This window comes from Kryptolebias marmoratus, linkage group LG15, assembly GCF_001649575.2.
Source record: "Kryptolebias marmoratus isolate JLee-2015 linkage group LG15, ASM164957v2, whole genome shotgun sequence".
Taxonomy (NCBI): Eukaryota; Metazoa; Chordata; class Actinopteri; order Cyprinodontiformes; family Rivulidae; genus Kryptolebias; species Kryptolebias marmoratus.
Genome location: NC_051444.1, coordinates 8487239 through 8506868, shown reverse-complemented (window position 1 = coordinate 8506868; position 19630 = coordinate 8487239). Strand labels below are relative to the sequence as shown.

At 39.8% G+C, this 19630-nt stretch overlaps 1 protein-coding gene across 1 annotated transcript in view; it reads left to right on the top strand.

Annotated features, from left to right (window-relative positions):
• The window catches only part of phlpp2 (PH domain and leucine rich repeat protein phosphatase 2), a 34201-nt gene extending 14780 nt beyond the window's left edge, over positions 1-19421 (top strand). Inside the window, exons 4-19 of the mRNA XM_017405135.3 lie at positions 325-515; positions 1762-1887; positions 4498-4652; positions 5260-5406; positions 5621-5851; positions 7839-8041; positions 8193-8253; positions 8837-8932; positions 9388-9543; positions 11218-11418; positions 11597-11759; positions 11860-11990; positions 12147-12260; positions 12737-12931; positions 13047-13278; positions 13747-19421. Coding sequence (XP_017260624.1) covers positions 325-515; positions 1762-1887; positions 4498-4652; positions 5260-5406; positions 5621-5851; positions 7839-8041; positions 8193-8253; positions 8837-8932; positions 9388-9543; positions 11218-11418; positions 11597-11759; positions 11860-11990; positions 12147-12260; positions 12737-12931; positions 13047-13278; positions 13747-15027 — 3683 coding nt within the window. The 3' untranslated portion in view covers positions 15028-19421. The remainder of the gene's footprint in view (positions 1-324; positions 516-1761; positions 1888-4497; positions 4653-5259; positions 5407-5620; positions 5852-7838; positions 8042-8192; positions 8254-8836; positions 8933-9387; positions 9544-11217; positions 11419-11596; positions 11760-11859; positions 11991-12146; positions 12261-12736; positions 12932-13046; positions 13279-13746) is intronic.
• The last annotated feature ends 209 nt before the right edge of the window (positions 19422-19630 follow it).

The window sequence follows — 19630 nt, the reverse complement described above, 5'->3', positions numbered from 1 at the left end:
AGTCACAGAAACTTGCTTTCCTTGGATTTTAAACAATGAAGTTAAAAAAAATTGAATTTTCTTCTTCTTCTTGTGAGATCCTATTTATTTGTGTGATATGTGAGATAACAGTTCCCAGAACAGCATGAAGTCTTTCAAGAAACAGGCAATATCATACTGATCCATGAGTTAATATATGACTTCATCTTCTGGAAACTCGATCTAACCTCTGTAGATGTTGAACATTTGCTGCTCATTAGCTGGATGTGTTTATCAAAGCGGGTTTAAGTGTTCTTCTGCCTGTAGACCAACATTACCATCTGTGTGTGGGGCTTTCTCTTCCAGAGCGGCCAGTGAACCCAGACCAGCAGGAGCGGACCTTGTTGAAGGGTGTGTTCAGCGTCAGGAAAGGCAAGACCCAGCTGCACAAGTGGGCCGAACGGCAGGTCATTCTCTGTGGCACCTGTTTGATAGTGGCCTCTGTCAAAGACAGTCTGGCTGGGAAGATGCACATCTTGCCCCTGGTGGGGGGAAAGGTGAGAGGTTCATTCAGGTTGGATGGTCCCTTAGTGCCTTTGTTTTCTCCAAAGTGCAGCCTACAATTAAGAGCTGGATCAAGTGTAAATAATGACACCCTAATGACGTGAAAAGCTGGAACATTTTGTTGTGCACAATTTTGGTCATTATTTTTTTTTTAAACTCTCAGCAATAGAACAGAATCCACCTTTCCAGATATACATGTTTGTGTCCCAGTGGTTCATAGATAGGAGGTTTTAACCCAACAAATGGTAATTTGTCTAGAAAACAGTGCAGCTGATGATTTAAGCATGTAAAACTTATCCACAGTACTGTGCAACAGTTTTAAATGTCTTTATTCTTTGCTCCCAAATAGACAGACTTTTCATCTTTTATAAAAGGTTTGCTCAACAGTTCTCTAGGCTTTCTGAAAGTTTGTCTTTGGACTTTCCTCTGATAATGGTCAGATGCTGGATTTAAGTAACAATATTGTTTCTTCAAAATGAAGAATATATGTATTTTTATTGGATAAAAAGCAAACAACAAAACTGAAGGCTTTTTTTGGTTTAAATGATGTTTTTATGGTTTCCACCACTGGCTTTGGTGGGATGTTGGTTTGTCATGTGGCTCCACTAATAGTCCTTCCTTCATCTAATTAAATTTTATTCATGATAAATGTTGACAAAGAAATGATTTAACAGTTCACTCGCTTAGCATTTTTTAAAAGGTACCTTGGTCCTGCACTTAACATAAAATGGTTCAGTATAATCCAACACAACACTGGATCCTGTAAATTGCTCTATAAAATGATAAGTTTTCTTGATTGACGTCACACTAGACAGTGTTACATGAGTCTCAACACAAGAGGTCTGAAAATGGAATACCATAGGGTGTGATGAAGGTGTACTTAGATGACGACTGGACAGGTTACGGTCCAAAAATCCAAGTTTAAATCCAGGCTGAGAGAGGCAGTCAGTGTCAAACAGACAGCCGACCCACGCAAAGAACAAACACATCCAAAGCTGGAAGGAAGGACTGACAGATGTGTCAAGTGTCAAAAGTTTCATAGGAAAAGAATGACAAGTTACACAGCTTTTTGCTCTTCAGCTGCCTGTGTAAATAACTCAGAGCCACTGAAGTGTAGGACTTATGGGTGCATTAACAGCTGCTACAGCAAACAGACATCATCATTAAATTAATACTGAAATAAAAATATATTTTCCTCTCACTGTTCACCCTTTATGAATCTGTTTTTACTGTGTTGAGGTTGAGGAGGTGAAGCGGCGGCAGCACTGTCTGATGTTCAGCTCCGCCGGCTCCCAGGCTCAGACTTACTTCGTCAACTTCGACACGCTCGCAGACTACCAGAGGTGGCATCGGCAGGCATCAAAAGTAAGTTTGTGTAATGTTGTTTTCTTTCTGCAGCAGCCTGTTTGTTTTCGGTGGGCCCTGCAGGGGTTGCATGTTCGGCAGAGATTGGATGCTGATGCTCCAGTTGTGTTTGGCTTGTTGGGTCCTCCAGTCATTCGCTGCCTGTCTGAGTGCAGCTGATTGGCTCCGCAGAGGCAGTGACGGGCAATTCTTCTACACTACATGTCTGTGTGGGCTGGTTTTTTTCTCTCTCAGAGGACACATCTGATGTGTTTTTTTTTGTACACAAACTCCCCAAGCAAAAGAGACTTTTCTTACATAAGTCACTGTGGATTAGCAGATGCTATTTTTGCATCAATATATTTTTGGATTTGTGTCTTTGAGAGAATCCTGCCAATTCTTTGCAGCTAATCTAAAAAAAAAAAAACCCTGCTGTAATTAGTTTGGTTTGTCTATGATATCGTAAGGGTTGTTGTGTTGTGTCCTTGAGCTGAACCTCAACTGAGACAGAGCCAGTATACAGTTAGCAAAGCAAGGAGAAAGCTAATTCTAGCTAAACAAAATATCTAATTATCTGCAGATTCGTGGTTGGTCCAGGATCTCTCTCTCTCTCTACCTTGATGCTGTGGATTACTGGGTTAGAGTAGCCTCTTAGCGCGCTGTACTTAGGCTGAGACTTAGAGGTTTCTATGGAGCCAGCGGATCATGACTGATGAGGGTTTTTGGGCCAGTGTTTATGCTACACTGCATAAATCGTAAGCCTGTGTGTGAGTGCATGAGGGAGTCAGCGACTGCATTCCTGCAAAATGAGCGCGCAGAACGAGGCTGAATACCGAGAAAAAAGAAATGCAAATAAAGCACAATATGAGATTGGCCTGAAAACTGGTTAGTAACTAAAACACATCTCCCATCTCAGAGGTCCGGTTTTTATTCCTGGCTGGCTGGACCTTTACTGCTCACTCCCACGTTTGATTTCTTTTCACTGTCACGACTGAATAACAGCAAAAATAATCTGGCCTAGACCACATTGTTTAATTTTTACTCATGATTAAATACTGCAGTTTTATTCTAGAGAGTTTTTATACCTATTTGTTGTTTATTTCTTGTTTCTTTCTTGTTGTTGTTTTTTCAGCACTGTTTTTACTGCCTGGTATTATCCAAGGAAGAGTAAAGTTTGCCAAACCACAATTAATAAAACAAAGTTTTTTTTAAATCTCAAGAAATATAACTTCATATGCAAATATGTATTTTGTTATTTTATGTAATTTTGAAATAATAACAGCAATTTTAAAATGTATTTACATTCTACTTCTGCAGTGTGTCCGTTTTGACACAAGCACATAAATCTTTTACCTTCTGCTCGTACGTTTCTTAAAGTATAAATTACATTCACAGGTTTTTCTTGACTTTATGACCTTCTTCATCAAAGGACATTCATCATGCAGTCCTCTCTGTAGATTAGGGACACTGTCCTCACAGCTTGGGAAACAGATAAAATGTGAGCTCTCATGTTTCATTTTGCTCAGACAGAGTGCGTTTGGCCTCTGTCCTGTTCAAACACATCTCAGGCCAATCCCAAGTGTTTATGGGGCAGACTTCATTCAATAGCTATTCTGTTGTGGGGCTCAGCTCGATGTCACTGTTGTTTGCTGCCCTGACTAGTTGGAGATGAGATTACTCCCCTCTTTTGCAAAAACTCCAATTACGTGAGCATCATCATTTTTAGTTTTTGTAAATATGAGGCAAAGTAATTTTAAAAGCAGGTTAAAATCGACACTTGGGCCTTCTATGTGGGCCACACGTGTCAAACTCAAGGCCCGCGGGCCAGATCCGGCCCTCTGTAACATTTCATCCGGCCCCCAAGATAACGTTTAGATTTCATTAGGTCTGGCCCTCTAGTCTGGTTCAGATCGAGTCTCTGATTCTTATTTTGCTTTAAAAAACTGAGCCTAATTAGTGAAGTTTTCTTTTGACAGTGACTTACAAGCCAACAATATATAGTTTTAATTTCTGTACGATCAGGTTTTTGTTGATGGCTTTTTAAAAAAATCTGTTTTAATGTTAAAAAATTCATTTAAAAGCTGGGTGAGGCGTAAGAAATGACTGCTAATGATGAGCTTTTTGAAGTTTGATCTATTTGTCTGTGTTCATTAAAGTTTGTTTGCTCTGAATTCTGTATAATCTGTAACTGGGAAAAGGTCATTGATATTTCTATATGAATGATTTGATATAATACATCTAAAACCAAGGTTCATTTATGTAATTTTTAATGAATATTGATCGTGATTGACCCTCGGCTAGGACCAAATTTTTAATTTTGGCCCCCTTGCGTCACTGGGTTTGACACCCCTGATCTAGGCGAATTGAGTCTCAAATATTAGTAAATCATGGAGTAATATTATTTCTCCTGCTCTATCTGTGTTTAATTTGGATTGCAATTTGCTGTTTTTGTATACAGCAACAGACAGCGTGGTTGATGTTTATGCCATTACAGGACGACAGTCAGTTTTCTGGTTTGCTGTGATCGTTATCTGGAAGATGTGACACTGACAAAACTAACAAAGTAGTTATAGTTTTAAAATTATTTCAGGTTTCTTTTTAATAATTCAGTTGTGTGTGCACGTATTGCAGGTGGTGTCTCAGACAGTAAGTCTGGTGGACCTGTCCTGCTACAGCCTGGAAACGGTGCCTGAATATCTGTTTTACTGTCAGGACATCACTCACCTCAATCTGCGACACAACTTCATGAGCCTGCAAGGACCTGGAAGCCTGCTAAACCTTCCCAGGTGACCCCACTGTGTTTTACACGTTCTTAAAAGACGGGATGTTAGGTGGCGTACCCAGGCTCTTGTCCTTACAAGGCTTAGTGACAATTCTACTACATTTTATATGTTTAAACACTTGAAAGAATGCTTTCCAGATCCTGCTTATGATGTCATGAGTTCACCCAAGTAGAAGTAGAAGGCCTTAGAACAAAGCAGCAACTGTCAGTGTTTTAGTAGAGCCTCATTCATTATGCAGGACAGGAATTTAGTTGCTGTCCTTTTCTGCGCTGGTGGTTCTTTACACAAGCTGAATGTCTCATTAGTAGGACTGCAATTAATCATCCTCAGTGTCTTTAGCTCCTGTTGTTCCCTTAAGTATGACTTTTTGCTTACATGTTTGATCATTTTAGTATAAATGAGTACATAAAAAAAAAAAAAACAACAACAAGTGCTTTGCCTTATGTGGGGGCCATGCAGATAAAAAAATAGATCGCTAAATAAATTGCCAACAAATCAATAGATCAATCAGTCAACAAATAATTTCAATATAGAAATATAAAATTAAATATATTTACAGAAATCAAAGAGATGCTTTAAAGAATCCATAAGATTTTTCTTCTGTCATTAGGTTTTCCCAGCTGAAAAGCCTGAACATATCTCACAACCGTCTCGGCGTCTTCCCTGAGTGTGTGTGTGAGATCCTCACGCTAACTGAACTCAACCTGTCCTGTAATAATCTGCACAACATCCCGGTGCAGATCGGCAACCTTCAGAGGTGTGACACGCACATACGCCACACACAATATCTGCAAAACATTTATTATGATATGTATAAACTGGTGATATTTAGATTTTTTTTTTTATTGGATGGTAAAGTGTCTAAGGAGAGAAAATATTTTGACACTAACTAATATGAGATAAGCCAAGACTCTGACCTTTTTGAAGTAAAAGCAAACACAACGTGGTGTTGTCTTCTTTCCCCTCTGCAGCCTGCAGACGCTGTCTTTGGATGGAAACCACCTAAACTCGCTGCCTGAGGAGCTGGGTGGCCTGTTTCAGCTCAACAGCCTGGGGCTCTCCTTCAACAACTTCTCCCACATCCCCGCTGTGCTGGAGAGACTGAGCGCAGTGGACAAGCTGGCCATGGCTGGGAACCAGGTGGACAGTTTGGAGTTGTCCACGCTGGTCAGAATGAGCCACCTGAGGAACGTCGACCTCCGGTAACTTCCTTTACTCTGGCCCATTTCTGTTTGTCACTTCCTTCTCACTTTTTTTTCCAGCTCTGTTTTTGTGTGACTTGAACAGTGTCAGTGGGTAACATGTAAAGGGAAAGTGTCAGCCGTCATTTGTCATTCAGTGACTTTAACACTAGCTGACAGATGGATGACTCTGCACTGCCCTCTGCGTTGTTCCTCTTTTTTTTATTTCTTTTCCCATCCGTGACAGAAAAATAAATGTCCTGTCAAAAACTCCCAGCCTTCACCTTAACTGTTTCTGCATTCCTCACCACTCCTCCAAGCCTGTTTTATCTTATTTAAAACAAACTTATAGTTGTCAGATGCGCCACGAACAGGGTTGGGAAGTAACTAGTGACATGTAACGCAATTTAATTACAAAATAAACATTACGGCAATCTGTTACAGTTACATCAAAAAATATATATCCAAATTATAGTTACTTAAGAAACTATACATGATTACAATATGTGTTACATGTTCTGTGAAAAAGCTAAGCTATATACTGATTAATATTTGTTTTGCAACGGGGGAAACCTTTTGCACAACATTATTGCCTTTTTCTACCCTGGAGCTCATGTGAGGGGTAGAAGGTGCATTTTGCTTGTATTGCAACAACACTTGGGTGTAGTTTTAATATTTATGTAATAAATATCTGTGATGTTATTATTATATGTTATTATTTCGTGTGTTCGAAGGGTTTTAAAAGTTGTTCAACAGAAGTCAGTACTAAGCACTGCTAAGATCATCACAGCAATATTCAATCAAAATTTAGAAAAGTAATTAAAAAGTATTTATGCATCTATGTAAGTGACATTGCTTTCATAAAGTAACTGAAATAGTTACAGCACTATTACATAATTAATGGAGTAACATTTCATTGTAACTAGTTACATTTTTAAAGTTAACCTCCTGACACTGGCCATGAATAAATGCTGTTTACTGTGTTGCCCTTTTTCACACCTACTTTCCCTCCTGGGAGCCTCCAGCTAAACTCATGCGTATCATGTTTGCTGCTCTTAGCGTCTCCATATGAACAGTTGTTTCCACAGAGCCTTGCTCAGGAGGACCTCTGCAGCAGGTAATGAAGGAGAGGCAACCTCTTCTCACTGCTTTACTACAGCTTTGGAGATTAAACCAGCGACCACTACTCCAACCACAGCCAGATAATGATCCAGCCCTGGGAGTTAAGTTGTGGTTTGGCTGCAGTGGGCTGTATTTATAAGGACAAGGTGCATCTGTGATGGCTTAGTGGGCTGGCACTTCCCATAAAAAAGGAGTTGTTGTTTATTAACATGAGTTATAGGATCACAGAGAGCCTTGATCTCAGCCATGTACTCAGAGGTTTTATTCTCATTTGTTGTCTACAATAATCAACCAAAACATTATGACCACTCGACTAAAATGAAGCTTTCTTTTTTTTGACTACTGAAGCAGCTCTGACCTGCTAGATCTCCAAGAGGCTGGGCTTGCTTCCCATGGATGCAATCTGGTTTCAGTTTATTCATGTCTGGGGAACACCTCAGGATTTTTTTTTTTTTTGAGTTATCCAGGACCTCAGTGGGCCTCTTTTTTTTGCAAAACCCACTGCGGTACAGTTAAAGTCAGTGGGGAGTTTGCCATGTGGCAGGTGTGACTGGTCTGCAAACCTCTTCAGTGGGTGGCAAGTGCCAAAGAATCATCAATGGGAAAACCAGAATACAGACTTTTCCAGGATAATATAGCTTTGTTACAACATAAGTAGTGTTTTCCATTTAAAATCAGTCCTAATATTATGACTGATTGTTGGGTTTGAGTGCAACATGATTTTTTTCTGGTTTTCATTTCTGTATTCCATTTCACTTGTCTTGTAATACTGCAAAAAAACTATTTTTGTGACTTCATGTTGTTTGATGTGTTTGTATTTTTGCTATAATTCCTACAGTTTGGACTATTTTTCATGTAATTTTTTGTTGTTGTTATTTCAATGCAGACTGAATGGACTTCGGTGGGTTAAAAGTGACATTCTAGAGCCAGTGACCCAGGTGACCCAGCTGGACTTACGAGACAATTGTTTGGGCTCACTGGAACTGAGCTCCGTCTGCAACCTGGAGACTCTGCACTGCCAGCGGAACCAGCTGGAGACTCTCACGCTCAGCGGCTTCACACTGCGCATGCTTCATGCCAGCAGCAACCGTGAGTCAAACGCAGCATCATTTACCCTACTGACTCTACGTCTCTACGTTTGGGTGTTTTTCCTCTAATTTTACATTCAAATAATGAGTGCACACACAAAGTAAAAACAGTCCAGTGGTGTCAGCTGTCTGGTGTTTTTATCCTCCTACAGGCCTCTCGACAGTCAACATCTATCCAGTCCCAAACCAGCTGACACACATGGACCTTTCACAGTGAGTTCTGACTGGGAATAAGAAGTGGTTGTGCTCTCCATGGTCACACATTTATTAAAAGAAGCTCTAATGTCTAATATTGATTTTCTTTTTTTTAAATAAATATTAAATATCACAGTGTTTATGCAAAAGATGTAGCTATTTGATATATAATACTGTGTGGAATCTATCCAATCTTGTGAGTATTCTTAATTTTTATATTCAGTAAAACACTGAAGTATGAAGACTCTGCACAGATTTAGCTGAAGCTGCAGTCAAAAATGTAAAACTTTATCCAAATGCCCAAGAGTGTTTACATTGCAGATTCATAACTTATTGGATGTAGGCCTAATTACACAGAGTAAATCTAAATAAGTCAGTGGTTAAACACCACTGTTAGAAGAACAACCATCTGACATCAGAGTAAAAATCTCTAACGCAAAACTTTCCATCTTCTGTTCAGCATCTGAGATTAATCACAAACTGTTTGTTTTATTGGAAGATATCCGTTTTTTCTTTTAAAATCGAAGCTAAATGCCAACCCTACTGAGTCTGAGTGTTTGTGTCTGTCTTTCTGTGTGCGTCGCTGTTTGTGTTGACACAGGAACCTCTTGGAGTACCTTCCAGACTGGGTGTGTGACTGCAGAAAAATTGAGATGCTGGATGTTACGCACAACCTCTTATTTGAAGTCCCTTCCAGGTTAGAAGAACTGTTTTTGTCAGTCGTCTGAAACAGTTTCTGCTGAAATGGCACCACAGATTAGTTGAAACCATTCACAGCTAGTTGTCCTCTACAAAATTAGAAAAGCAGGTTTCACATTACAAATGATTTTGCTTTTTTAAATGTACTCCATATTGCCAAGTTAATTCTTTTTTTTTATAACTATTTAGATAAGTTGTCAGGGTGGTAGAATTATAGAAACACATTTAAACTGCTCCAGTTTTTTCTCAAGAACTGAACCAGTCTTTTAGGTGTAAAAAAAAAACCCATGGACATCAAAGCCACTTGTAACCTCTCTGATCGTATCAAGGATCAAATAAAAACCTGAATGCTGACTAACGGTGGGCCAGCCTGCACTTCCAGATGACATTCTTTGTCTTTTCGCTGATCTTTCATTTTTCTTCCTCTGCAATGTCTCCTGTGGCTTCCAATAGACTGCTGAACAGCTTGAGTTTGAGGAAGCTGCTGGTGGGAAACAATCGTTTGCAGAGAGTGCCTGACTTACTCGACCATGTTCCTCTTGAAGCTCTTGACCTTCAGCACAACAAGCTGGCTGAACTCCCCGACAGTCTCTTTTACAAGGCCTTAAAGTAAGTCTCACAACGCTTTGAAAGGTCATTTTGACCCCAGATTTTCTTTTTGCTGGCATTTTGAGTCCTTCACCAGCTGGTTCCTCTGCTCAGAAACATTTACTGGCTGCGTGTTCCCTGTTGTCTTTCAGTGGACAGTTACTGTAACATACCTCATTGTTTAGGGACCGATGTATAGATATAAAGAGATGGTCAAGATCAGTGAGGCATTTGAACTGAAGCATCAGCTGCTCACTTATTTCCTGTGTGGTAAATCACTTAACACCCATTAGCTGCTGAAACACTCTAATGCACTTTATCCTTTCTAATGTGGAAACATAATCGCAGTGACTTCTGACAAATGGATTTTCTGACGTGTTGTCCAAGAGCTGCATAACATACCAAGAACAATGGTTGTCTTCAAGACTGAAAGGAAAAAGAGTGGTGAATGAATGCAGACAGACAAATACAGCAGCCAATAGGATCTCAGCAGTCTTATCTTGTTTATGAGCTCCTCTTCAGTGATGCTGGGCAAAAACATGTCAAAGTTCACATTTTTCTGGGTCAGGGACACCTTTTATTGCTGTTCACCATGCAATAATCGCAGTTGATGACTTAACAATGGCAATTACACAAAAATAACGGAAGTTCAAATTACTGTCATCCATCATTTGCAGCTTAAAGAATATGTAAATCAGCCCTCTGTTTGCAGAACATGTTAGCTCTTTGATTCAGCATGTTTTCTTCAGTGCAATGGAATTAGAAAACAGAAATCAAAAAATACAAAAGCCCTCTAAGCCTTTGTAACTCTGTTGTTTGAAGTTTGATCTATTGAGAGACACTTTTCATTTTTGCCTCACCTTATTATTACACTTATTTTTCGCTGCATTACACTGAAATTAGTCCTAACCATTTTAGAAATCCGAATTATAATTTTAAGCGTGTTGGTAAATGCTTTAAATTGGTCACTTTGAGAACAATAAAGTATTTGACCCCATAGGATCAAAAAAGATAACAATACGACTTCATGCTTGATATTAAAGCCATAGAGAAAAAGTTTTGTCATTAGGTCACAGTATATATTTTAATGCTTACTTCTTTAATGAACAGTTGCTGTGGAAATGTTGCAGCCCAGCTAAATTCTTATCACTGCACAATATTATAGTATATATAGTTATAATTATGATGAGCCACAGTGTTATATCACTATATAATTGTATTAGTTTAGTTTATTAAATAGGATGTAATTACTCAAAACATTAAACTGATAAGAGGGATATGTACCAGTTTGTCATCATTAGTCCTTTGGCAATAAAACAAAAAACAAATTTTAAATTATAAATACAAATCAAAATGGTTGGATTTCACATCTCACAGAATGTTAACTGGACATCACCATCCATTAATGTTGACAGCACAGGCCTCTTGGAAAAAATATAAAAATCCTCACAAATTACAAACATGATAATCTTTTGGTGTTGGCTACACATTAGTTAAGGCCTTTTGGCCCTGGGCTAGGGTTAGGGTCTCCTCAGGGTTAAATATATGGTACAGTAGTTCTACCTGTTGCACAAATCATTTTAATTTGAGCCTATCACAACCTTAGCTTTATCTTGTCTAGTAGTGAACATGATTTGTTGCTCTCCTGTTTATTTGATCAAATTTTTGTTGTTTTGTTTTTATGCGTTTTCACAGCTTAAAATACTTAAATGCATCAGCCAATGCCCTGGAAAGTATTCCTCCCAGTAGCCAATCAGAGGAGAGCCTCAGCACACTACAGGAGCTCTACCTGACAGGGAACAACCTGAACGAGAACTGTGGTGCGGTGCTGGTCGGGCACCAGAACCTTCGGATCCTTCACATCGCCCACAACCAACTGCTCTCCTTTCCTGCCAGGTCTGTCACCTTTTTTTTGTCATGTTTTCCTGTAGGTTTTAAAAGTATTACACTTTCTTTTAAAGCATTTTTTAAGTACACACATCTTCTTGAGCTATGCTAATCAAATAATTATTGTGAATGAAATATGAGTAATTTTGTCCCTCTTCCTTTTTGTGTTTTATGCTCGTGGCTCCAGTAAGCTGAGTAAGCTGGAACTGCTGGAGGAGCTAAATTTAAGTGGCAACAAGCTAAAGGCGATCCCGTCCACCGTGTCCAGTTGTAAGAGACTGCACACGCTCATAGCACACTCGAATCACATCACCGTCTTCCCCGACATCCTCAACCTGCCCGAGATCAAGGTCAGACTTGTTTCATCTATCAGTGTGAACAGTGCACCAGTGTCTCCAGCATGTTTTAGCTCACGTTAGCTTCCCTGTTGTTTTTTTTTTTTACATGCAGCTTGTAGATCTTAGCTGCAATGAGCTGACTGAAATCCAGCTGCCTGATTCGTTGCCTGCAACACTACAAGAGCTCGACCTGACTGGCAACAGCAGCCTCACACTGGAAAACAAAACCCTCAACCTCTTTAGGTGAGTCACATGACCCAGAAACAGTAAAGCAAACAATGGAAGTTTTTTTTTTTAGTTTTTTTATGTGTATTCTCAAGGTGACAATACTTTCAGAATATACATGCATTATTAATCTTGTTTTGCAGCACTTTCAACTACATCTTTTCCCTTTTTCAGTAACATTACCACTTTGAAATTGGACCAAAAGTCTTCTGTGACCCCAGGAGACTCACTGACTTCTCCGACCCCGTGGAACCACGGTTACTCTGAAATGAGAGGCCAAAGGAATAAGTGTGTACTGCTTTTTGTGTTTCTGTGTTTTGTTTATCATTGGGCGTTGCTGCTTGAATGCAGATGGTATTTATTCAAACTGGAACTACGTCAAAGATAGATCAAGTCACTTTTACTAGGACATATAAATATTCGCACCTGTCTCAGCCAATCAGTGCAGGATGTCCAGCTTTAACTGTAGCCCTTGTCAAGTGCAAAACACTTTACATAAAATTGGTTTGGTGCGTTACTACTTCTTACTTTATACTTGTCAGTTTGGTCTCACCTGCAACCCACGAGTCAATATCCATGTCGTGCATCTGAATTTAAAACCGTTCTGCAGGGTCCTGGCCCCCGCAGAGACCCACACAGTGGTGTCTTTTACCATTTGTCAGTCCTTGTTGTTCCCCAGCGGTGTCACACACTACAGTATGCATGAGGTCTGCGGGAGGCAGTGAACCATCTCTTTGTTAATGCAGATTTATTGTTTGGTACAGGTTGTGTGTGTCTGTGCTGGCCGTAGACCGCTTTCGTGACAGCGTGGAAGCTTGTTATGGTATCTTTGATGGAGACCGCAACGAGGAAGTGCCTCGGCTGCTGCAGTGCACCATGGGAGATGTGCTGTGCGAGGAGCTCCAGCACTCCAGTGTTGACACTGTGTACATGTGTAACACTTTCCTGACCTCGCACAGGTGAGCAGGTTCTATGTATTTAATATATTCTGTTTTGTAGTTGTTATTTGTCAGAACAGTTGTCAACTTTTGAATGCAAGAGTTTATTACGAGACTATTTTTGTGTGTGGGACAGGAAACTTGGCATGGCTGGCCAGAAACTTGGTGCTTCTGCTTTGTTGTGTTACATTCACCATGAGTCTTCAGATCCTGCCGGCCACTTTAGGCTCACTGTGGCCAACGTGGGCACATGCCAGGCCGTGTTGTGCCGGGATGGACGACCTGTGCAGCTCTCTAAAAATTACAGCTTGGAGAACTGCACTGAGGAGATGGAGAGGGTTAAACACAGTAAAGCCATCATAACAGAGGTAATATATTTAAGATTTTAACATTGACTGATATGGTTGACTCAGAGTCTGAACATCTTTTTTCATCCACCTTATAATTGTGAATTCTGTGGCTGGCTGTAGACTGCTTTAGTGACAGTGTGGAACCATATTATGGTATAAAATGTCATCATCAAAAAATACAATCAGTTTGTTCAGTTGTGAGTTCAAAAGGATAGAAGAGCTTAGTGATTATTATGAAGAGATACAAATTTAGATATTCACTGACAAATAAAACCATTAAACAAAACATTCATTTATTTTGATGTGTCATTAAAACATTAAACTTTACAGGCTGTGTGCTTTTAGGCCAAGTTTAGCTCAGTTTAGCTCTGACTTCTGCAGACAGTTTATTTAAATTTATTACTGAGGTGGTGCTTTAATACTTTTATGTTCTTTATCTAACTGACATGAAGCTTTACATTCATTCAGTTCTTTATTTTCCTATAGGATAACAAAGTGAGTGGAGTGACGTGCTGTTCCCGACTGTTGGGTTGCTCCTATCTGTCGCCCTGGGTGCTTCCAAAGCCGTGGGTGTGCACCGAGCCCCTGTGTTCCCAGGATGAGTTTTTGATCCTTGGGAATCGAGCTCTGTTTGAACGGGTGACCTACGAAGAGGCTGTGCGCACTGTGCAGGCTGTGCGGGACCCTCATGCTGCTGCCAAGAAACTGTGCACCCTCGCTCAAAGTTATGGTTGTAAGGACAACATCGGAGCTCTGGTGGTGTCCCTGCACATTAGTGAGGACAGCTGCACTTGTGAGCCACCGGTCTCCGCCACTGAACCACGGGGTTCGCCTCCTGCCTCTGTCCCTGTGTCTGTGACCCCATGCCCTAGCGATTCAGCCAACCTTTCATCCAGCAGTGGTGTCATCACTGAGTTCAGCAGTGAGACGTCAGCCTCAGAGGTGGGCAGTGAGGCAGGGTCCACTGCTTCAGACGAACACCCGTCTTCAGGCATTGCAGCTCGCCCAGAGAGACGTTGCAGCCTACACCCTGCTACTGCACTATGTGGGATCATGGTGCCGGGCTCAGCTGGGACAGGAACTCACCCAGGTGTTTTCCAGCGCCAGCCCTCGTGTGCTACCTTCTCAAGTAACCACTCTGACAATGGTTTAGACAGCGACGATGAAGTTCCACTTGAGGGCGTTATCTCGAATGGCAGCAAGTTAGAAGTGGAGGTTGACATTCACTGTTGTGCTTTTCAACTCCGATCTGGGCCCCCCGAGAGCCCCAAGGAACTAAATCTTGAAAACCGAGGCTCTGATTATCGCAATGGCAAAGTGCGCAGACAAAACAGCGTGGTGGTTTCTGCGACAAATGGCTGCCTGCTGGCTGTATGTGGGAGGGAAATCGGAGACCTCAAGAAGTCGCCTTCCACCTCGAGCCTGTTTGGGAAGAAGCTTTCCAACGGCTCGGTGGTGGCCCCAGAGGACAGCCATAATCTTATTGAGGTGGCCCTGGAGGCGCCTAAGAAAAAGTCTGGTTACTTCACTGCCCCAGCACAACAGGACCCAGAAGACCAGCTGATTGTGCCTCCCAGTTTAGAGCAGGAAGTCAGGGAGCAGCTAAAAGGCCAGACCACGCTACTTCCAGGCCTTTCCACACCATCCACACCCACCACCCTTAAAGATCCTTCATGGGATCATTCACAACCGCCTGCATTTGCCTCCAACCTGGTCCCAGGCCCAGCTGCCATCGTCCAACAGGAAGTTTATGATACCGCTCTCTAGTGCAGGTGGGAAGTCACAGCACAGAGCTGTGGGACTGCAGATGTGACTGTGCCATTCTGAGAAAGTGCAGTTTCTCGTACATGTGGTATATTTCAGTAATGATGCCATTCAGATCTTTTGTAAGGACAAGCCAAGCCTGTAGAACTTAGTCATTAACTGATACCGTGCCATTAAAGTGAGATAAAAACAAACATGTTCTAAATATCCAAGACGACAGAGGTGACAAAGATTTACAGCTCACGTGGCTATCAAACCTGAAATGAGATATCCAGTGTTGTTTGAACAGCAGCATTTCCCTTTACCGTGGAAGTTAAGCAATCTGAAGAGTGCATAAAAGATTGTGTCCAACCTCCTCTCCAGGGGCTCCGTGGTCTCTCAGGTCCTGGAGAGAAGCACTATGACTGAAACTTGAAAAAGTGCCTACTACAGACGACACATCTGAGAGCTCACCACAGCAAAGTGTTGGGGATAAGCGCTTGCTAGATACATTTGGAAGAGGGACAGCAGATTCTGCTCTTCTCTACTTGTAGCTCAGAAAGGAAGACATTGGAACAAAATAAGTTGGTTTAAATTAAATTAGAAATTTTATTATTGGGTTTCATTTTGAACATTTTCACCAAACGTGCAAAGAATCTTCCATGCTGAATAGATCTGTTATTTACAGTGTAATACTACTACCTAGCAGCATACATACCATTGAGTACAGTTGCTTTTTTAGAGCAATTCAGTATCAAAGCCATTCAGTTTCACAGAGAAAAAATGCTACAGAGCTACAAAATGCTAATAATTTCATAATTAGTGACAATGGATGATCAAACAACCTACCTAATATCTATATTCTGCAGAAAATAAGTGGTTAATTTGAATTTAGCCTTTTTTTAAATGGAGAACTGGAGGACCCCAAGATGTTTGAATATTATTTGTGGAGCAAATCACCCAAGTTTTACATGGTGTACAAACAAACAATGACCGGTAGAAACAGTAGTTCAATTCACTTTTTAGTTTAAATGCTCCATATTTTTGTAATAGAGGAGGCTGCTACCCTTTTACCTTTGTACTCATCAGTCCATGTTAGTGGTATTACAACTTTGTCCCCTTCTGGAACTACAGTCTTACATTTACTCCCTGCATGGATTCATTCTTTCTGTTGTCTTGGGTTTGTTTGTGTATTTGTGTGTGTGTGTGGGTGGGTGTGTGTGTCAGACATGAAAGCTGCTTCGTCCATCAGCTGTGGCCAGGAAGGGAAGCTGGGGTGTGTTTGGGCGTGCTGAAAATGTGACTGACAAGAAACTAATTAAGGTGAGAGTTTAATGAGACATGTCAGAAACAAAGAAAGACACAGCTGAATGAGAGACCTGTAACTCGAGGCTGATGGGTGGTTAGACTTTATGCAAACAGGACAGGAACAAGATTGTGAGTTTTTCAGAACAAATAGCTTTGGTGAACAGAAAAATATTGTTTATATTTAAATATACTAATAATGTCATTTTTACCACTGGTTCATATCCCTTTTAGAAGATGTAAGTAGTGATGTTTTTACATTTTGGCCTGTTTTTTTTGTTTTTTTAGGCTGTAGAAACAACACCATACATGTAGGTGATGTTCATGATATTCTGTTTCGGATGATTTGGTCACTTTCTGTCTTAAACAGATATTTGCAGATAGCAGCAAATTGTGTCCTGCTATAGTTTGAATTTGCTCTCTCTTTTAATTAGAAAAATGTGCATATATGCTACTTATCTAATCATGGGTCATTACTTTTTTAGATCTCGGCTCACACATTTGATACTGTAAAGGAAATACAAGTGCAGCAGCAGTCTGTGGTGTTGGAATAGGAACCTGCTTGTTTAGCCCCTTAGAATAAATTATTCTTAGTTTCTCATGCAGTTGGTTAGCATTTCCTTATAATGAGCTGATATCCATATTTTTATCTGCACTATCAGAATTATCAGGTCAGTATAGTATAAAATCAACCTGGAAACTTCAGTTTATTCACTCCCAAACCTCCCCACTTTTTTTTAAACAACACGTACAGTTCTGTTGGTGTCAGTGTCTAATTTTTTACTTTGTTTTCCATGTTGGTATGAGAGCAGATGTGGAATTCCACAGCAGTCTGTGGACCAGTCCCTTATGGCCTTAAAGCACGACTAAATATATCCAAAAGCAAAAGACCTTCCAACGTTTCATCTAAGTTTTGTTAGTGAAAAAGATATTTAACTCCAGATGTGTTGTCTTGTATTGTTCCTCCACATGAATGAGTGAGTCACCAAAGAAGTCCTCTTTTCTCTTGCTAAGATTTTGTAACTTGAAAGAAAGAAACACTGTTAAAAGCACTTTGTAGGTAGAAAAAGATATTCATAGTGTTCACTTTGAGACACTGATCAACATGGCATTCTGAGACTGAGCCTTACTCATCATCTCTGACAGTTCACGAGAAGATATAAAGTGAAATTGAAACAAATTTGTTTTCCGTTGTATTTGGAAGATGACATTTTTTTTATTTTTGTTTGCTTTGAATTACATGTGGTATTTTCTGTCCCTTTTCATATTTAACTCTAGAATTAAATTTTCAGCATCTACCCCAGAAACAGCATAATGTCCACTCATGACTTCAGGTTTCAGCTCAAATTTCCAAAACCGCTATTTCTTTATGAAGAAAAAAAAAACTGTAAGATGAGGTATTAATTATTATGCATGTGTACTATTGCCCACATCCAAAACTAATACCTAGTTAAAACATTTGGCTAATTTTATTATTGACTGTCTGATTAAAGAAATAATTATCACATCATTAAAATGAAAATTGTACCCAAAAATCCTAATTACACATACGGTATTGTAATTATTCTAAATTAATTTTCTAAAACTTTAAGGGTGAGACCGTGTCTCACAGTAAAGGCACTTAGATAAGGCTTATTAATTCAATTCAAGTCATTTTCTTGACCGGTGTTTGGGACTCATGATGAGGAGACATCTGGACAGGAGTCAGGAAGACACTGATGGACACTGCAGAGTAGGAGCTAAGACAGGTTGTGATTGTGCAAGATCACAAAGGAAATATGGAACTTTTTACAGAAAAATCTATAAGATTTCCTTGTAAAATATGCAAATTATCAACTGTAAATATAAATGTAGATAAGAGTCATTTTACCGCCTAAAACTACAAAAAATCATGTCTCTTAATATGTCTTAAAGTAAATATTGCGTGGTGTGTGTGTGTGTATGATGTGTGTATTTGGGATTGTGTTTTTATGTGGCGATATTATTTTCTAAGTATGTCCCAGCCTTTGACTCGCCGTCTTTGATTTTTCACATATTTACGACCCTCAGTGCTCTTCGAACCTACTGGCCCAAGTTTGGTCCGTTTCCTGTTTGATTCCGTGTTTTCACCAGTTGTCCTTCACTGTGTACGAGCTCAAACTATATTTGAAATCTGATAAATCAGTAGAGGAGCCAGGGAGCGTTGCCATTACGCAGACTGAATGCACAAAAAAAAAAAAGGAAGAAGGAAGGAGGGCACAGAGTAATGTGCATTGACTTCAACAGTTCCCTTTAATTCTTTAGCAGAGAGGTCTGGTAGCACTCCCTTTTGCACTCAAGTGGAGGGAACACACATTAAAGCAGACTAAACAGGTTTTTTTAACGTAGGAGATCAGTTCCTTTTTGCACAACATAACCTCCCTGTCTAATTATATTGCAAAGCGTCTGTGTTTCTGTGAAGCTTTAGTGCACACATGCCGTAGGTGTATGCATGCCTGTTGGAACAACGACTGTAATTCTGCGTGAAAATGAAATGAAATGTGAATGAAAGTGATCTGAGATGCTTCGGTTTTATAACACGTGACCAAAGTAGCCATTGTTTAATTTCACAACTCCTTTCTGTATATTATTTCCAAGAAATGCTTGATTTTTATGTTCTCAATGCCAAGAAGCTGATGTTTATTTTTGTACTTCCATGTATCATGCAGATTTCTATTTCCCTCTTCGCTACAGAACTTAAAGTGATAAAAGGGATACTTCAGCATCACCGAGGGTCCGAGGTTACTAACTGTTGTTGTATTTAATGTCAAAAGCATGTCCTCAACATAAAACATATAGTACATACAAATTGTGATTTATTTGTATAAAGTGGGGCATATACAATATTTTTTCTAGCATGGAGATTACTGCTAAAACTTAAGCTTAGGAATTCTAAAAAAAAGATTTCTTATTATTTAGGAAATGAATTAAAATTGAGCACTTTTGCTGTTTTTCAGACAGATAAACACTCATTTGAACCTTCTTGAGAAGAAAGATGGTCGTTTTTATTTTAAATGCTGCTAATATTATTTTCTCCAGAGAAGTTGTTTTGTATTAACATTAAGCCAAGTAGCAATAAAACTTTTTACTGTGAATTGTTTTGTCAAATGTCCATTTTACTCGATTTTTATGATCATTTTTAGTGACTGAGTACAATCAACAAAACTTTATTTTAAAGCTCAGTAGCTTGTCTGCTCACTTTATCAGAAATCTTAGTGTTAAAATATAAATAAATAAGGGTTTGATGGTGTTCATGATTGTGTTCATTTACTCAGCTACAGTACTTTTGTCTTCATTTCTTTCT